Here is a 20,459-nt window from a genome sequence, read left to right as displayed (position 1 = left end):
ATATTTCTCTCACCCAGCATGGGTATATATAAAATGACACCCCAAAACACATTCCCCACCTTCTCCTGAGTACGGAGATACCAGATGTGTGACACTTTTTTGCAGCCTAGGTGGGCAAAAGGGCCCATATTCCAAAGAGCACCTTTCGGATTTCACAGGTCATTTTTTACTGAATTTGATTTCAAACTCCTTACCACACATTTGGGCCCCTAGAATGCCAGGGCAGTATAACTACCCCACAAGTGACCCCATTTTGGAAAGAAGAGACCCCAAGGTATTCGCTGATGGGCATAGTGAGTTCATGGAAAAAAAATTTTTTTGTCACAAGTTAGTGGAATAGGAGACTTTGTATGAAAAAAATAAATAAATAAATAAATCATCATTGTCCACTAACTTGTGACAAAAAATAAAAAATTCTAGGAACTTGCCATGCCCCTCACGGAATACCTTGGGGTGTCTTCTTTCCAAAATGGGGTCACTTGTGGGGCAGTTATACTGCCCTGGCATTTTCCAGGGGCCCTAATGTCTGGTAAGTAGGTAAATGACCTGTGAAATCTGAAAGGTGCTCTTTGGAATGTGGGCCCCTTTGCCCAGCTAGGCTGCAAAAAAGTGTCACACATCTGGTATCTCCGTACTCAGGAGAAGGTAAGGAATGTGTTTTGGGGTGTCATTTTACATATACCCATGCTGGGTGAGAGAAATATCTTGGCAAAAGACAACTTTTCCCATTTTTTTTATACAAAGTTGGCATTTGACCAAGATATTTATCTCACCCAGCATGGGTATATGTAAAATGACACCCCAAAACATATTCCCCAACTTCTGCTGAATACGTAGATACCACATGTGTGACACTTTTTTGCAGCCTAGGTGGGCAAAGGGGCCCAAATTCCTTTTAGGAGGGCATTTTTAGACATTTGGATACCAGACTTCTTCTCACGCTTTGGGGCCCCTAAAATGCCAGGGCAGTATAAATACCCCACATGTGACCCCATTTTGGAAAGAAGACACCCCAAGGTATTCAATGAGGGGCATGGCGAGTTCATTGAAAAAAAAAAATTTTGGCACAAGTTAGCGGAAATTGATTTTTTGGATTTTGTTCTCACAAAGTCTCCCTTTCCGCTAACTTGGGACAAAAATTTCAATCTTTCATGGACTCAATATGCCCCTCAGCGAATACCTTGGGGTGTCTTCTTTCCAAAATGGTGTTATTTGTGGGGTGTTTGTACTGCCCTGGCATTTGAGGGTCTCCGCAATCATTACATGTATGCCCAGCATTAGGAGTTTCTGCTATTCTCCTTATATTGAGCATACGGGTAATGAGATTTTTTTTTTCCGTTCAGCCTCTGGGCTGAAAGAAAAAAATGAACGGCACAGATTTCTTCATTCGCATCGATCAATGTGGATGAAAAAATCTCTGCCAAAAAAAGAAAAAGGAGGGGAAAGGCGTCTGCCAGGACATAGGAGCTCCGCCCAACATCCATACCCACTTCAGCTCATATGCCCTGGCAAACCAGATTTCTCCATTCACATCAATCGATGTGGATGAATAAATCATTGCCGGGATTTTTTTTTTTATATATACAAAGTGTTTGCCAAAGTATATGAACACCGCCACCTCCTCAGCTCATATGCCTCGGCAAACATATCTTTTACTGCAGAGGAGAAATCTCGTCTTGCAGCGCCGCATACACCGACTTGCGTGTAATCTGACAGCAGCGCAATGCTTCTGTCCGAATGCACATCAGTGCTGCAGCTGGTCGATCGGTTGGTCCACCTGGAAGGTAAAAAAAACAAAACAAAAAAGAAAAAACCAGGCCGCAACGCAATAACTTTATTAACTGTTGAACAGAACATAGAAACTTTTTTTAAACTTTTTTAACTGAACGTTTAACTTTTTTACTTACCGGTATTTTTTTTTTGTTTAGTTTTTTTTACCTTTATAGAGCAAACCTCTCCTTCCCCATGGGACAATGTGCAAAGCGCAAATCGCCCAAAGATGTGGCGAAGTACGTTATGCACTTTATCCCAGGTGAAAGGAGAGGTTTGCAGCAGCTGTGAGAGAAAGGGCCCTAATAGCCCTGTGTGCCTGTCCTGGTGAGATGTGATCCCTATGCTAGGTGTACCTGTGTGTGGTACTTCCGGAAACACTCACCATAGCATAGGGCAGGGTGGTCCGGACAGTCAGGACAGAAATAGCGGGTGTCACGCCTTATTCCACTCCTGCTACAGACACGACATCTTTTTCGGGGTGGCGGTTGGGTTGAGGTACCAGCAACGACACTGGGGAAATGTCGCTCGTGTAGACGGCTAACTACACTGGTGGATGGGGCCACGGAACCTCCCGGATAAATGAGGTTCTCGATGATCTCTTCCTGGAATTTGAGGAAGGATCCTGTTCTCCCAGCCTTACTGTAGAGAACAAAACTATTATAGGCAGCCAATTGAATTAAATATACAGACACCTTCTTATACCAGCGTCTGGTTCTGCGGGAAACTAAATAGGGAGCCAACATCTGGTCATTGAAGTCCACCCCTCCCATGAGCGCATTATAGTCGTGGACTGAGAGGGGCTTTTCAATGACATGGGTTGCCCTTTCAATTTGGATTGTCGTGTCTGCGTGAATGGAGGAGAGCATGTAAACGTCACGCTTGTCTCTCCATTTCACCGCGAGCAGTTCTTCGTTACACAAGGCAGCCCTCTCCCCCCTTGCAAGACGGGTGGTTACAAGCCGTTGGGGGAAGCCCACGCGACTAGTTCGCGCGGTGCCACAGGCGCAAATCCGTTCTAGAAACAAATGCCTAAAGAGGGCCACACTTGTGTAAAAATTGTCCACATAAAGATGGTACCCCTTGCCGAATAAGGGTGACACCAAGTCCCAGACTGTCTTCCCACTGCTCCCCAGGTAGTCAGGGCAACCGACCGGCTCCAGGGTCTGATCTTTTCCCTCATAGATCCGAAATTTGTGGGTATAGCCTGTGGCCCTTTCACAGAGCTTATACAATTTGACCCCATACCGGGCACGCTTGCTTGGGATGTATTGTTTGAAGCCAAGGCGCCCGGTAAAATGTATTAGGGACTCGTCTACGCAGATGTTTTGCTCGGGGGTATACAAATCTGCAAATTTCTGGTTGAAATGGTCTATGAGGGGCCGAATTTTGTGGAGCCGGTCAAAAGCTGGGTGGCCTCTGGGACGGGAGGTGGTGTTGTCGCTAAAGTGCAGGAAACGCAGGATGGTCTCAAATCGTATCCTGGACATAGCAGCAGAGAACATGGGCATGTGATGAATCGGGTTCGTGGACCAATATGACCGCAATTCATGCTTTTTAGTTAGACCCATGTTGAGGAGAAGGCCCAGAAAAATTTTAAGTTCGGAAACTTGGACTGGTTTCCACCGGAAAGACTGGGCATAAGAGCTTCCCGGGTTGGCGGATATAAATTGTGTGGCATACCGGTTTGTCTCTGCCACGACTAAGTCCAAGAGCTCCGCAGTCAAGAACAGCTCAAAAAATCCCAGGGCCGAACCGATTTGAGCCGTCTCAACCCGAACTCCAGACTGGGCGGTGAAAGGGGGAACTACAGGTGCGGCTGAAGTTGGTGACTGCCAATCAGGGTTTGCCAGCACCTCAGGGATTCTAGGGGCTCTACGGGCCTGTCTGCGCGGTGGCTGCGACGGGGTAACTAGTGCACGTGCCACCGTACCAGCTTCAACTGCCCTTCTGGTGCTCGCCACGTCACCATGTTGTACGGCAGTGCTGGTACTAGGTCCAGGAAGGGCTGCGCTGCTGGTGTATGCCTCACCACGTGATCCGGCAGCGACAGCCCCACTCTGCTGCTCTTGAAGCGGATCCTGCATAACCTGTGGTCTAGCGACACGGGGCCGGGTACGCCTGGTGCTGCCAGGGACCTCCACCTCCTCGTCCGAACTTTGGGTCAGAGAGCCACTGCTTTCCACAGGTTCATATTCTGACCCGCTAGATTCGTCAGATGAGGGTTCTTCAGAAGAATACCCCCTGTTTGACATTTTGGACTACTAAATTTAGGGGTATTCCCTGAGACTACCCAAGAAAAAAAGCAAGCCTGTCTTACAAAGGGGAGGCTAGCGAAGTACCGGAGGCCGCTGCGGTTGATAAAAAATATCAAAACTGATTTTTTTATCGCCGCAGTGCGTGTAAAGTGAATGTGCAGTGATCAAAAAACAAATTTTTTTTTGTCACTGCGGTGGGGCGGGCGTGGGTGAACGCACGTGTGGGCGACCGATCAGGCCTGATCGGGCAAACACTGCGTTTTGAGTGGAGGGCGAACTAAAGTGACACTAATACAATTATAGATCTGACCGTGATCAGTTTTGATCACTTACAGATACTATAAAAGTACAAATGCTGATTAGCGATACGCTAAACAGCGAATAAAAGTGACTGCGGTGCGGTGGGCTGGGCGCTAACTGACGCTAACTACCTAACCAAGGGGCCTAAACTATCCCTAAAACCTAACAGCCAATACTAGTGGGAAAAAAAAAGTGACAGTTTACACTGATCACTTTTTGTCTTTCACTAAGTGATTGACAGGGGGCGATCAAGGGGTTAATTAGGATGATGGGGGTGATGGAAGGTGATCAGGGGCTAAGGTGTAGTGTTGGTGGGTACTCACAGTGATCTCTGCTTCTCTGCTGGATCCAACCGACGAAAAGGACCAGCAGAGAAGCAGAGAAGCCATATAACAGATCATATTTACTAATATGATCTGTTATCTGGCTTCTGATTTGATTTTTTGAAAATCGCCAGCCTGCCAGCCAATGATCGTTGCTGGCAGGCTGGTGACGAAATACTTCTTTAACTTTTGCCGGCCCGCGATGCGCATGCGCGGGCCGGCAATGCACGAAATCTCGCGTCTCGCGAGAGGACGCACCGGCGCGTCCACCCAGAACAACAGGACCGCCGCAAAGACGCAATCCTGCGTACGGCGGTCCTGAGGAGGTTAAAGTGTATTCACTGTATTATTTTCCCTTATAACATGGTTATAATGGAAAGTAATAGCATTCTTAATACAGAATGCTTAGTAAAATGTACCTTGAGGGGTTAAAAAATAAAAAAAATTAACTCACCTCCTCCACTTGATCGCGCAGCCGGCATAGTCTGTCTTCTTCTTTCAGGACCTGCAAAATGACCTTTGATGACATAATCGGTGTGGTGACGGTGACGTCAGTGCAGGTCCTTCTGAATGAAGATAGAAGATCCTTCTATCGTCATTCAGTAGGACCTGCACCGACGTCACCACGCCCACCACGTGGTGAACGCGATGACGTCATTAAAAGGTCCTTTTGCAAGTCCTGAAAGAAGAGGATGGAAAATAATTAAATATACAGAACGCCAAACCCGAACTTCAGTGCAGAAGACCGGGTTCGGGTACCACATTCAGTTTCTTCTAACGCGCGTGCAAAACGCATTTTACTCGCACTGAACTGAACAACGGAACGGAACTGAACAGAACTGAACTGAACAGAACTGAACTGAACAACGGAACTGAACAACGGAACTGAACAACGGAACTGAACAACGGAACTGAACAACGGAACTGAACAACGGAACTGAACAACGGAACTGAACAACGGAACTGAACAACGGAACTGAACAACGGAACTGAACAACGGAACTGAACAACGGAACTGAACAACGGAACTGAACAACGGAACTGAACAACGGAACTGAACAACGGAACTGAACAGAACAAATTGACTGCAATTGCGTGCCTACACTCGGGCGGGTTTCCCACAATGCACCCTGAACGCATCCGGCCCTCACCTGCGACGCCCGTGTGAAGGGGGCCTAACAGATCGCTGACAAATTGCCCTCAAGGTAGAAGGAAAATTAACTCCCGAGGAGAACGGGGACAGTATGGAATGGTTATGGTTACTTTCATTAGGCTGCAAGCACTGAACACAATCACCAAAGGGGCAGCTAAACCCAGAGAGTGATGGGTCGTGGGAATCGGACTTACCTCTGGGCTGTACCCGTACTTACAACCTGAAGCCACTGCAAGTACAGGTGCAGCCTGCAGTTAGCGCTTACCATGATGTAGTACCCACAGCTCAACCACAAACATGTGATAGCACCCTGGCACTTAACTGGCAAGTAGTTTTTTATGATAACTGTTTACTTCCTCAGACTTCTGTTTCTGGTCTTGAGGGAGTTGGTACTATCTTGCAGTTCAGTATCAAGTGCTGGACTACCTGGGCCATGAGTACCAGATTAAAGGTTATGCAAAGTTTTTAAGTTATCCCCTATCCACTGGATAGGGCATAACTAGCTGATTACTGGGGGTCCGACCGCCGGGACTCCATCAATGAACCATTACCCCGGTTCTGATGGAGCAGGAGGCTGTGCATGCTCACTGCTGCCCCATTTATTCTCTATGGGTGTGCTAGAGAACCCCTTTCAAGGAACTTAACTCACCTCTGTGCCAATCTCATTTGCAATAATATTCATAAACTCATTATCTCCCTCTTTTCTGTTGAAGAGATAAAATAATAATCAGACCGTCATTACATATGACAAGAGATAACGCAAAGAAGGTATATTAATGGGGTGGTGTGCTGCAATGATATTGATGACGGATCCTCAGGATAGATGGTCAATATCAGATATGCATATCCCTGCCGATAAGCTGTCTGAAGTGGTCACAGTGCTATGCGAGCCCTACTACCTCTTCAAAGTTTACCTGCATGACGAATAGATTATAGCGGCAATGCAGGGTAATTACTGGTCTCATTCTGTAGTTACATTGCAGCGCCATTACAAGGGAGATGGCATGCAGTGCTCCCACAGCTAATCGGCAGGGGTGCCAGACCTCCGCCAATCTGATATTGATGACTTATCCTGAGGATAGGTCATCAATATTACTCTTCTGCACAACCCCTATAACATCAATCAAGTAAAAACATGGAGCAAAGAAATAGACATTTGCAGCATTTCTAACCCACTTCCCCCCTTAATCCCCTCTCTTTTTGACTCCTATTACAATTACAAAAAAGTGAAAGTAAATAAATCTTCGGAACGTGTCCCAGAACCTCAGCCATGTCCCCCCCTCCCCCTCCATCTGGCTGTAAGACAGATGGCTGGAGCAAGAGCCCCTTCTGCCCTGTTAAACCCCTTAAACTCCACCCCCTTGACTAAGCTCCACCTCTTCAGCTGCTTCCCAGTCAAAATAGACCAGATGATCAGGACATTAACCCATGTGGTCTCTGCAACAATTCTAGCAGACTTTTCATTTCGGGGTCATGCAGAAAATGCTGCAGACTGATAAACGGTGGGGGCAAGTTCATGGTTAATGTTCTTATATAAAAGGGATCAAAGAAGACTCGATGCTGACAGTCAAGGGTTCACTCACCTGTGTAAGGAAAATAGTTTGCTTCTGTCTGGACGGTTTTTAAAGCTCTGGGCTGTAAGGACAGCGAGGTCTCTCAGTAAAGTCAGATTATTCTAAAAAACAATACAAACGTCACATGATCATCATCATCATCATTCAATGTCCATGTAGTCATCTCCTGTAACCAACGTAACGTTGAGAGAGGATCGTCAGCGCTCATTGTGCCATTCTTCTGTCACTGCCGGCACTGACCAGACATGTCCTAGTGAAGGGTCTGGTTGTCAAGCAATTCATACACTTCCATGAAGAATAACAGAAGAACAGTACACCAAAGAGCTATAATAAAAGACGCTCAGCATATATTCACAAACGGCAGATTTTTGCAGAAATTAAAGGAGTTATCTGGCCTAGGAGCCGACATCCTCAATGGTCCCAAAGCGCTTGAGTTTCTGGCTATGACCACTGTGGTACCCAATTTGAGGGGGCTCCACAGGCTACGTGACCCCATTTTCCTGATGTTCCAGCCTCCCAGGGTCAGGACCCTTACCAATCTGATAGTTGTGCCCTACAGTATAGGGGATAACTCGTGGTCAGCACACCGTGGCAGTACCTTATGAAGAGTCTTCACAGATTTCTGCAGTTTCTCCACACCTTCAATGTGTTCCTCAGGCCCATTCCTGTGCATAACAAAAGGAGATCAAATCTTACTATGTGAAATCTATAAGGCTGTCGTGCATCATATACACTGGTACGAGATGCAGATGGCAATCCCAGATGTGTAGATAATATGGAAGGTGGAGCAAAGAAGAATAATGCTAAAATAGATCTGAGCTGTAAAGTCACACACAACCAGGGCTGTGGAGTCGGAGTCTGAGGCAATTTTGGGTACCTGGAGTCGGCAAAAATGAACGTGATGCACTGCATGCATTGGCCTTTATTCTTACAGTAGAGAAGTCATTAAAGGGAATCTGTCACCTGCTTTTAGTATTTTAAGCTGTCACCATTGCCATGTTCACTAAATTACCTTATTTCCTGCAGTCTTCTTCCTTTATTTCGTTTTGTCATTTTGATAAAAAAGCCATTTTTATGATATGCTAATGAAGAGGGGCGTTTTTTTTCCCCCTCTCTGGAGCCCAGTGACGCCCCCCTGCAGTGGCCAGCCCGCCTTAATTTGAATCCCAAGAACGCCTCCTGATCCTGAAATAACCTCCCACAGCCCCGGCAAATGGTTCCGCCCCCTCCCCACGTCATCTTCTACCTTCTAGAAATGCCCCGTCCTTCAAGTCGGCGGCCAGAAATCTCGCGCAGGCGCAGTACCGCCTGCGGCCTGCACGATCATCAAGCTCCTGAGGCAACAGCACTCAGATTACGTCGCTGGGCTCGGCGCATGCCCAGTGAGACTTTTGAGGGTGTTGCCCTGAGGAGCTTGATGAGCGCTAGCTCCGTACAGTACTGAAACAAAGTTTTATGAGAATCCGAAGTCGATTCACTCATCCCTAGTGGGCCATCAGTAGCTGCCACGTTCTGTTCTGCTCCTCCTTTAATTGTCTCTAATTAAGATATGAAACAGGGTCCTTCAGCTAGTTTTTTATAAAAAGGAAAAATGTATAAAAAAAAAAAAAAGAAAGGAACATATAATATGAATTTGCAACTAAAATATATTTTTTTATATTCTCCCTTTCCATAATGGTCTTTTTCATACTTGGGTTGAATGGGTTATTAAGTCTGGTGGAAGTTCTAGAAACTGCATTGCGGAGACATTTGTTTACAGGTCCTTTGGGGGACATTTGACTTCACATTGTTTTTTATTGTTTATTTCTCCTGGAACTGGGACCGTCACACAGGGAACTACAGCCCCCAGAGAGGTTGTACAAAGCTGTAGAAACTCACTGAAGAGATCCAGCCAACGCAACAGGCTCCTAGCCCTCGGTGATCACATGAAGGCTGAGACTGGAGCAGAAAGCGACTGCGTATAGAGCAACAGGGAAGGCCTTCTCTATGGGGAGCCCTGCTGTCGCTGACAGCAGACTCCCCGCTTCCGCATGATTAGAATGCAGCTGTGAACTCTGCATGGACATCTATAAATGCCGACTGGACATATATAGTCAATGGATGTCGACAAAGGGTTAAATAGAGGCATCAATAGGGTTGTTTCGATACCAAAATTTTTATTCAATTTCGATACCATAAAAAAGTATTGCGATACTCGATACCATGCGAAAAAAATAAAACACCAAAAAAGCAGCGTGCATTCCACATTTGATGGAACATCCGGCCTAAAAAATGGCGAATCGCTTAGTTTTTATTTAAAAAAAAATTCTGTTACAGCGTTGACCGCATAGGAGATATTTTTTTATATTTTAATAGTTCGCACATTTTTGGGCATGGCGATATGTAATATGTTTATTTATTTACTGTTTATATATTTTATATGTAAAATTGGGAAAGGGGGTGATTTAAACTTAATATTTTGGTGTTTGTTTGTTTTTTTCACTTTTTTTTTGTTGTACTTTTTATTTACTAACTATTAGCCCCCTTAGGGGCTACAACCCTTGTCCTATTCACCCTAATAGAGCTCTATTAGGGTGAATAGGACCTCACACTCTCCCTGCTGCCCTGTGCTTTGTGTACACAGCAGCAGGGAGCTTATGGCAGGCAGGGCTTCAGTAGCGTCCTGGCTGCCATGGTAACCCATCGGAGCCCCAGAATTACACTGCTGGAGCTCCGATCAGAAGCTGCCACTGCACCACCAATGAATGAAGAGGAGGGGAGGAGACCCTGTGGCCACTGCCACCAATAATTATAATACCGGGGGTGCGCACTGCACCACCAATGAAGATAAGTAATCTTTTAATACAAATACAGGAGGCGGGTGCCGGTGGCAGAATCACATAGCCGACACCCAACCTCTATGACAGGGCGCTGCGGATCGCCGCCTATATTTGTATTAATGGGTGAATTATCATCATTGGTGGTGCAGTGGCCACAGCCCCTCCACTCCTCCGTCCCTCTCTAAAATATATGTCTATATTGGGTGTATTTCTGGTGCAGATTGCGGCACAAAGTTTCTGTGCGCTGCAATCTGCAACTTTTCCCCGCTCACGCCAAGTCTAAAAAAATGGGCGTGGTATGGGAGGCGAAAGGGGACGGGTCGGCAGGCCCATCGCAATAATTATTTTCTACGCCTGTTTTAGGCATAGAAAATGGTCTCAATCTACGCCAGTAAGGTTGCTGGCGTAGATTTAGAAGTTGCAGTGGATCCGCCAAAGTTATGTAGAGGCTGGTGCTGCTATCCACAGGGGTTTATTAAGACCAGCTTCTAAAACGCCGGTCTTAATAAATGATGCCCTATGTGCGTCCAACCACACCAATCTGCGCCACTTTTTTAGACAGATATTTGGCGCTGACACACTAGTAAATCTGGGCCCATGTATGAATACTAGCAGCTCAGTTTACGGCAGCATATGCAGAATGACAATTGCGCAAAAACACAGATCTTACTTTAAAAGGGCGGTCAGAGACTTCTCCACACTGTAGCTCCGGGCTGCGTATTTCAATACTCTCTCTCCTGCAATGAATATTAGATTAGTCTTGTTCTTCTTTCCCTTTTCTGTTCCTAAAATCTTAATCACCTGTAGGAGTTACAAAGGACACATTAACATTTACCAAACTGGACGCATCAACTTTATAGTTCTTCAGACATTTGAAACAAATTAGCCTAATTTGAAGTAATAATAGTCAGAATTCTCAACCACAAAAGTATTAATAATAATTAGGGTTGGGGTCAGTCCACTAACCATTGGTCCCCAACCCCTTTGCCGGTGGTCACAAGAGGTACCCCTGCTGGGGTCACATGTTGATGACGGGATGTAATTACAATGCTGTCTTACTTCTTGTAATATTGTATATCTATATTGAATTCTACATACCTGGAGATCACTGAGATTAGCTACATGGGTCCCACAGCACATGGTTGCATCAACTCCTTCTATGTCGATTATTCTCACCGGACCAGCATGGTCATCAGGTAAACCTCGGCTTCTGACCTAAAGGAGGAGGCACAATGCAAGATCTGAATGGGCAGTGCTGTCAACTAAACTAAGAGGACCACAACAATGCTTCAATATTAAAGGGGTTGTCCCACGAAAAATATTCTACATTTTTCAAACCAGCACCAGTAAATACTTTTGTAATTGCATGTAACTGAAAATTTGGTATAGCCACTGAGTTAGGGTACTTTCACACTAGCGTTTTTCTTTTCCGGCATAGAGTCCCGTCACAGGGGCGCTATACCGGAAAAGAACTGATCAGTTTTATCCCCATGCATTCTGAATGGAGAGTAATCCGTTCAGGATGCATCAGGATGTCTTCAGTTCAGTCATTTTGACTGATCAGGCAAAAGTGAAAACCGTAGCATGCTACGGTTTTATCTCCGGCGAAAAAAAACGAAAAAAAAGTGAAAAAAATAAATGCCGGATCAGTTTTGCCGGATGACACCAGAAAGACGGATCCGGCATTTCAATGCATTTTTTCGACTGATCAGGCATTTTTAAGACTGATAAGGATCCTGATCAGTCTTACTAATGCCATCGATTGGCATACGTTTTGCCTGATCCGGCAGGCAGTTCTGGCAACGGAACTGCTTGCCGGATCTCTCTGCCGCAAGTGTAAAAGTACCCTTATTCACTGAAACCTATCTGTATAGTTCCACCTGCCCTTTTTCTAATTTCTTTGGAACCACATGCTCAGTTTCATCCTTCAAATGCCACCAGCTGCAGTAGAAAGAACATGCCCCCTGAGAAAGAGCATGCCCCTTAAGCTGCCAGCCTGAAATAAATCTAGCAGAGCAATAAATGGAAAAATCTCTACATCCATGTGATATACAGGGCTGGTTCTACATTTGTTAGAAAGAGACTGATGTACTAGATGATATTGGATTTATTTTTTAAATTAATCATGGGATAACCCGTTTAATCTACGATGCAGACTGACGTCACCAGACTGCATAATACATGAATGTTAACTGCAGCAGAACGGACGGCAGTGCAGCACATGTTTAGCACATGTCAGGCACCAGAATGAACAGCACATGAACCACAGTCTTCAGGTCCAATCCCCACATAACGTTCATGCACATTCAGTATATCCACCGATCTGTAAGCTTACTTGGTTAAATTCAGGATCATCAGTGGTGATCACTCTCACAATGACGGGCACACGCTGGCGGATCTTTTGGTTGACCAGCAGCTCAATAGCTTCAGCCTGATCGTCTGTCATCGTTGGGGTGTCCAGCTCAATGGTACTGCGCTGTCGTCCCAGTTCCCTGTAAATTCAGGGGTTGTTGATAAATGAACAGTAATTCAGAAAGTTTGAAACCTGTGCTGAAGTCCCTTGATGCCATACAGAAGGGGGGACTATTCTAGTGCCATAGTCCAGGCCATCATCAAAGATCTGCCAACCGAGGGACAATTGAGTATTATACATAATTATATTACATACTGGGGGAAACCCGGCCCTAGAAGCAGAAATAAAAGAAAAAAAACTTCAGATTTCTTTTCAGAACTTAGTTTTCAGAACGTAGTTTTGTTAGTAATACTCTTGGTTGCACTTTTTTCCAGATTCTGAATATTTATTGTACGCTTTTATATAGCGCTACTACATTGGTCAAATTCGAACCTTGGACCCCAGCGCTGCAAGGCACTAGTTTTAACCACTGAGCCACCGTTCTGCCCCGATATTGATGGCCTAGCCTTAGGATAGGTTATTTAAGGGGTTGCCAGGCTACAGATATGATGACTTATCCTCAGGACAGTTGTTCAACATCAGATTGGTGGGAGTCTGACATCCAGCATCCCCACTGATCAGCCGTTTCAGGCAGTTGCAGTGACAGAAACTATACAGTGTACAGTGCAGAAGCAGAATGCTTTGTACATGATGTAATTTCTATCACCGGTCTACTGCTGCTCAGTTCCCATTCATTTGACTAGGAACGGCCACTACACAGTATAAAAAGCCTTCTCCTTCCAGCTCCGTACACTGTATAGTTTCTGGCGCCAGCAGCTGCCTGAAACAGCTGATCAGAGGGGTGCTGAGTGTTGGACCCCCACAAATCTAACATCGATGCTATATCCTGAGGATAGGTCCTCGATATCTAAGCCCTGGAAAACCCCTTCTCTATCAGATCAGTGCTGGTCGACTCTCCGCACTCTTGCTGATCAGATGTTTCAAGATCCCGTGGCACTCATGCAAGCTCTGCAGCCTCCCTAATAATTACCAGCACGTCATCTACATACAAGTTGAAAAGGGAAGTTTACATACACTATATAAAAAGACACATATGCAGATTTTTCTCAATATCTGACATGAAATCTGAATAAACCTTTCCTGTTTTTGGTCAATTAGGATTATCATAATTATTATTTGCCAAATGCCAGAATAATGAGAGAGAATGTTTTAAGACATTTTTATTACATTCTGCAAAGTCAAAAATAGGAATTAGACTTACCGGTAATTCGGTTTACAGAGATTCTCTTGTGACCGCACAACAGGACGTTGTTCCCTTTGACCTTCTTGGGACAGGAAACAGAGAGGTTAAAAGGTTCCTCCCACCTCCACCCATCAGTGTTTTTCCAGATTACTACACCAGGATGGATGCAACCGATTTATTAAAATCTTCAGAAAATCTTATATGCAATATTTACATAGTAGTTAGGAAGGGAGGGAATGTACAGGTGCTGTCATGAGGGGATCTCTGGAAACCGAATTACCGGTAAGTCTAATTCCTATTTTCCAGCTCATCCCTCATGACAGCACAACAGGAGACGTACTAAATTATAATTTAGGGGGGGGGGGGGGGGCAAAACTAAGGACAACATATCTCAGATAGTTATCATTAGATAAAAATACAATTTCATATATATCTAAATGTATACCGCACTGTTTGGTACTTACTGTAGTACCGTAAGTTTAGCATTAAGATGGCGCAGACCGGCAGCTCCCTCGGTCATGCGCTGCCTGCCCTGCCTGCCTATTCATAAAGTGAGATAAGCAGGCAGGCGGCGCATGAGGAGGGAGCTGGGGCAGGAGGCGCATGACCGAGGGAGCTGCCGGTGTGCGCCGTCTTAATGCTATACTTACGGTACTACAGTAAGTACCGAACAGTGCGGTATACATTTAGATATAGATCAGATAGAATGTATTTAACAGTTGCGGGGCCCGGTGTATTAGAGTAGAATCACTGCACCGGGCCCCGCCATGAGTGTCTCCGCCTCCTCCCTCCACACTGATGCATCTGATGGGGGATCTGTAGATGACACTTATGGGGATCTGTGGATGACATAAGTGTCAACCACAGATTTCCCCCCCCCCCCCCATCAGCGTCATCCACAGATTCCCCCCCCCCCCATCAGCGTCATCCACAGATCCCCCCATAACAGTGCGTCATCCACAGATCCCCCCATAACAGTGCGTCATCCACAGATCCCCCATAACAGTGCGTCATCCACAGATCCCCCCATAACAGTGCGTCATCCACAGATCCCCCCATAACAGTGCGTCATCCACAGATCCCCCCATAACAGTGCATCATCCACAGAACCCCCCATAACAGTGCGTCATCCACAGATCCCCCCATAACAGTGCGTCATCCACAGATCCCCCCATAACAGTGCGTCATCCACAGATCCCCCCATAACAGTGCGTCATCCACAGATCCCCCCATAACAGTGCGTCATCCACAGATCCCCCCATAACAGTGCGTCATCCACAGATCCCCCCATAACAGTGCGTCATCCACAGATCCCCCCATAACAGTGCGTCATCCACAGATCCCCCCATAACAGTGCGTCATCCACAGATCCCCCCATAACAGTGCGTCATCCACAGATCCCTCCATAACAGTGCGTCATCCACAGATCCCTCCATAACAGTGCGTCATCCACAGATCCCCCATAACAGTGCGTCATCCACAGACCACCATTAGTTCAAAACCTACCAAAAGCACACCTTTTGGTTCAAAACATTTTCTTCTTATTTTCCTCCTCAAAAACCTAGGTGCGTCTTATCAGGTGCGTCTGATAAAGCGAAAAATACGGTAAATCTTGATGACAGAATTTGTGAACCCAGTCGTAACTCTGAAATGTCTCTATCTGCACCCTTGATCAACAGACCTACCTACCTACAGACTTAAATACTTAGAGGAAGAATAAATTGTCTTATTACACATTGGCCATAAAAAGAATGCTCTTTACCTCTAAGCCTAGTCTATATGGTAAGTACCATTGCGTAAAAGCGACTCACTCTAAAACCAGATAAAATATTATAACATCATATATAACCACTACACAGTAAAAATTTACTGTAGACCACCACTGCAGTTCATTCCCAAGAGCTCAATTATTATAATATGATGAACAACCAACTCCGGAATGTCTACAAGGTATACGTAAGAAACAGAGCCAAGCTGACAGCACTGGCACACGGCAGGCATGGACATCAACGATGGGGTAACCAAACTGTACCATTAACTTCATACCGCTGCAGGACAAGCTTGGGATCCCAAACCAGGAGGTGTTGGTATGAACTCAAGGGAGAAGAAAGGAGAAAGAACCCTCCTGACGAAACCAGGCCAACCGAGAACCCACCTGCCCACATAGCTTCAAGGTCAAAGGCAGTCTTAAGGGTTTCACAAGATCTTTACATGGCACTAGCCAGGAGACACAGGGACTGAGCAGTGGCAAGAGGTTACAGGACCTGTGTAGCGTACATAGCCACAACTTATATGTGTGAGCATGGCTGTAAGTGTGAATGTGGACAGAGGAATGCACAGTCTCTATTGCCGTTTTGTAGCTGCCTGGGTTGGCGTGCAGTGAGGGGAGTCTCCTTCCCGGAGGCGACAGAGGTGCCCTTGAGGTTATGGGTATTAGGTGCAATGAAGGCCGGGTCCCTAATGTTCGTGACATCAGTACCCTTAGGTGCAAATAGATAGAATAACATAGAGAAGAGTTTAGTTGGGCATAAATTGACATTTACTGAAAATCACTTGTCTTGAGGTAGATATATCATGTTATTGCCATAGAAGGGATAGCTATAAACCATACAAGACAAATTCCCAGCCAGGATGGTGCTGCCTCCCATTATAACAGGTCTGGGAAGGATCTTTACAAAATTTCACTGTTCTGGTCACACTAATGTTCCTTTAACGTCATGCTGACCCATACTATCTCTAGGTGTAGAGTATACTGTACACTATAATTCACATGGCCGGTATACATATATGTCTTGCACTCCTTGAATTACATACAATTTCCATTAATATTGTCCACATTGTCCATGCGGGAATGTGGCTACAAATACAGCTTTGCACTAAACTGTAGATCGTGTATAGGCACTGTAGGCTACTCCACTCCCCAAATGATAGTAGAGTGCATAGATTGAACTACCACTCATTTCCCCTAGGCTTTCCCTAATCTTTCTGTCTCACTGGGTCCTTACCTGAGGTCACGCCAGGCCCAGAGGCCATGAGGCGGCACGCCAGGCCCAGAGGCCATGAGGCGGCACGCCAGGCCCAGAGGCCATGAGGCGGCACGCCAGGCCCAGAGGCCATGAGGCGGCACGCCAGGCCCAGAGGCCATGAGGCGGCACGCCAGGCCCAGAGGCCATGAGGCGGCACGCCAGGCCCAGAGGCCATGAGGCGGCACGCCAGGCCCAGAGGCCATGAGGCGGCACGCCAGGCCCAGAGGCCATGAGGCGGCACGCCAGGCCCAGAGGCCATGAGGCGGCACGCCAGGCCCAGAGGCCATGAGGCGGCACGCCAGGCCCAGATACATTTTTCCTAGATAAAGGAATCAAGTCAGACATAACTAAGCCAGGTTGCTAGACATGAAAGATTTAAGTCTGCGACCTTGTCAATTGAAATCCACATTCAGTCCTCATTAAAGAAACAGGTGATGCTACTATCGCCCGAGTTCCCATTTAGATCCACACACAGATTATCAATTAAAGTAATTAGAACTGTTGAGGCAATCCAGATGGTTAAACACAAGCATGGTTTACTTACCTGACAAATAGTTTGCATGGTTTATGAAGGGTTAAACAATCATGAAGTATGTGCTGCCAAAGCAAGCACCAATAATGTCATGCAGCTTCTGCCAACACTTGCATACAGAGCGTTGGTAAGGAGAAGCGAAAAGGCCCCATTCCAGCTGCTGACTGTTTCAGACGCACTGAGGCGCAATCCTGCTGAACTCCATTAAGGAACAGCAGATCTAAGCTCCATGAACCCATAGCCATCCATAGTGAGGTAACCACCAGCTGCATTACCCACTTCATCAGCGTTAGGAGCAAGCCAGGGGACCTCCACATAAGAGGTACTGGCACGGGACACTTATAGGGTAGGAAGGATGAGGATGAACCAAACGATCGAACCCAGGCCATCAGAGAACCCACCTATAGGCTCAGACTCCACCAGGTGGGTTCTGGGCTGCTAAGGGACCTCTACCCCGAGAAGTGTTAGCAAGGCTATTTAAGACCTGGAAGGAGAGGCCGGACACCCCCCAATCCTAGTCCCAGCCTTGGGCCCTAAAAGTTCTTGTAGAGTCTCTTCAACCCTAGAGCAGGGAACCTCTCTGCATCTTTCCCCTGTAGGGACAGGAAGAACACTGGTGGGTGGAGGTGGGAGGGACCTTTTAACCTCTCCGTTTCCTGTCCCAAGAAGGTCAAAAGGGGAACAACCTCCTGTTGTGCTGTCATGAGGGATGAGCTGGAAAGTTTACATACATTTTTAATAATTTTTAGTACCACTGCCCTTAAACTGTATGACTTGGGTCAAACGTTTTGGATATCCTTCCACAAGCTTCTCACAATAGTTGGTCGGAATTTGGGCCCATTGCTCCTGACAAACTGGTGTAACTGAGCCATGTTTGTTGGTCTCCTTGCTCGCACCTGCCTTTTCAGCTTTGCCCTTACATTTTCAATAGGATTGAGATCAGGCTTTGTGATGGCCACTCCAAAACATTGACTTTGTTATCCTTAAGCCACTTTGTAACCAGTTTGGCAGTATGCTTCGGGTCATTGTCCATTTGGAAGACCCATTTCCGCCCAAGCTTTAACTTCCTGGCTGATGTCTTGAGATGTTACTTCAGTATTTCCACATAATCTTCTTTCCTCATGATGCCATCTATTTTGTGAAGTGCACCAGTCCCTCCTGCAGCAAAACAACCCCACAACATGATGCTGCCACCCCCGTGTTTCACAGTTGGGATGGTGTTCTTAGGCTTCCAAGCTTCTCCCTTTTTCCTCTAAACGCAACGATGGTCATTATGGCCAAAAAGTTCAATTTTAGTTTTGTCAGACCACAGGACATGTCTCCAAAAATGTAGGTCTTTGTCCCTTTGTGCATTTGCAAACATTAATCTGGCTTTTTTATGTTTCTTTTGGAGTAATGGCTTCTTCCTGGCAGAGTGGCCTTTCAGCCCATGTTGATACAGTACTCGTTTCACTGTGGACATTGACACAATCTTACCAGCTTCCGCCATTATCTTCACAAGGTATTTTGCTTTTGGTCTTGGGTTTATCTGCACATGTCGGACCAAAGCACGTTCCTCTCTGGGACACAGAACCCGTCTCCTTCCTGAGCGGTATTATGGCTGGACATTCCCATCTTGTTTGTACTTGCATATAATTGTTTGTACAGATGAACGAGGCACCTTCAGGTATCTTGAAATTGCACCCAAGGTTGAGCCAGACTTGTGCAAGTCCACAATTCTCTTCCTGATATCTTGGCTGATTTCTTTAGACTTTCCCAAGATGCTACACAAAGAAGCAGTGTGTTTCAGGTGTGCATTTAAATACATCCACAGGTGTGTCTCTTACTCAGATATTGCCAGCAAACCTAACAGAAGCTTCCACATGACATCATCATATGGGCAGTCCAGAATTGTTTAAAGGCATCGTAATCTTAGTGTATGTAAACTTTTGACATTGCAGAAAGTAATAAAAATGCCTTAAGACATTCTCTCTCTCTCTCATTATTCTGGCATTTGGCAAATAATAATAATAATGATGGTAATCCTAACTGACCAAAAACAGGAAAGGTTTATTCTGACTTCATGTCAGATATTGAGGAAAAACATGCATATGTGTCTTTATATAGTGTATGTAAACTTCTGGTTTCAGCTGTAGATGTGGCAGTGCAGGGTAATTATAGCTTCCACCCATTCACTTGAATGCAGACATTTTAGCAGTTAGCATCAAGTATACGCCATTCACAGACACCTGAAATACTGAACCATGGGGCAACTTCCAGCTTCCAGTACTCAGACCACCAAACTGTAGACTATCGATGGCACAATTAGCAGTACCTAACCAAAACTGGATTAAAGTGAAATCCGTCATGTCAGAAAACCATGCAGTGAAAATAGCCGGATAAATGGCTAACTTACCATGAGGTTGTCTTGAACCCATACAAAGAGTCAGCAATGGCTGTGATAAGGTGCTGGCCTGGAGAAGAGAGACACATGGTTAATCCAGTGTAGATACCCCAATGCAATGCTGAAGAGTGTCTATAGACGAAGCACAATGGCTGCAGGATGAGTCTGAGAGCCCACACCTGAGTGCTGCTGCATGTGGTCGAATCGGCGGTCCCAGTCTACCTTCACTAATACTTCGGAACCTGGATCCAATGGAGAGGATACAAAATGGACAGCTTCTGGGCCTTGTCGGGTGACACGATGCACTGGAACTTCACCAATAGATCCTCTGTCGTCAGGCTGGTAGAAAGGATGAGGAATATTATAAATATAAAGGGAACCCATCACCAAGCAGATTATTTTAGGACATATCCTAATGAAGAGAAGCTGCAATAAGCCTTTGCCCTGGCGGAAGGCCAATCGATTACAAGATTTGTGAGTTAAAGGGGTTGTGAAGGCACATGCTCCTACCCAATATGATACCCAACACAGAGAAATCCCAATCCACGCTGGGAAGGAAGTTGGCAAGCCCACTGATCGATGCCTGGTTAGTATAGTGAATGGGTCTCAATAATTAGAATGGGATACAGGCATGATACTCACCAGGATTCAGAAATCTGCCTCCA

General features: G+C 45.9%; 1 protein-coding gene across 3 annotated transcripts in view; it reads right to left on the bottom strand.

The window, feature by feature from the left end:
• Nucleotides 1-20,459, bottom strand: part of LOC121004980 (alanyl-tRNA editing protein Aarsd1-B-like) — a 77,639-nt gene that overhangs the window by 18,549 nt on the left and 38,631 nt on the right. For all 3 annotated transcript variants that reach the window (XM_040437462.1, XM_040437459.1, XM_040437458.1), the window contains 8 exons: nucleotides 19,974-20,133; nucleotides 19,807-19,864; nucleotides 12,533-12,689; nucleotides 11,296-11,412; nucleotides 10,868-10,998; nucleotides 7,977-8,043; nucleotides 7,388-7,479; nucleotides 6,454-6,508 (listed from right to left, as the gene is read on the bottom strand). In XM_040437462.1, coding sequence (XP_040293396.1) covers nucleotides 6,454-6,508; nucleotides 7,388-7,479; nucleotides 7,977-8,043; nucleotides 10,868-10,998; nucleotides 11,296-11,412; nucleotides 12,533-12,689; nucleotides 19,807-19,864; nucleotides 19,974-20,133 — 837 coding nt within the window. The remainder of the gene's footprint in view (nucleotides 1-6,453; nucleotides 6,509-7,387; nucleotides 7,480-7,976; nucleotides 8,044-10,867; nucleotides 10,999-11,295; nucleotides 11,413-12,532; nucleotides 12,690-19,806; nucleotides 19,865-19,973; nucleotides 20,134-20,459) is intronic.

Source organism: Bufo bufo, chromosome 6 (genome assembly GCF_905171765.1).
Source record: "Bufo bufo chromosome 6, aBufBuf1.1, whole genome shotgun sequence".
NCBI lineage: Eukaryota > Metazoa > Chordata > Amphibia > Anura > Bufonidae > Bufo > Bufo bufo.
Note: the sequence above shows the minus strand (reverse complement) of the source record. Positions and strands in the feature narration are given on the sequence as shown.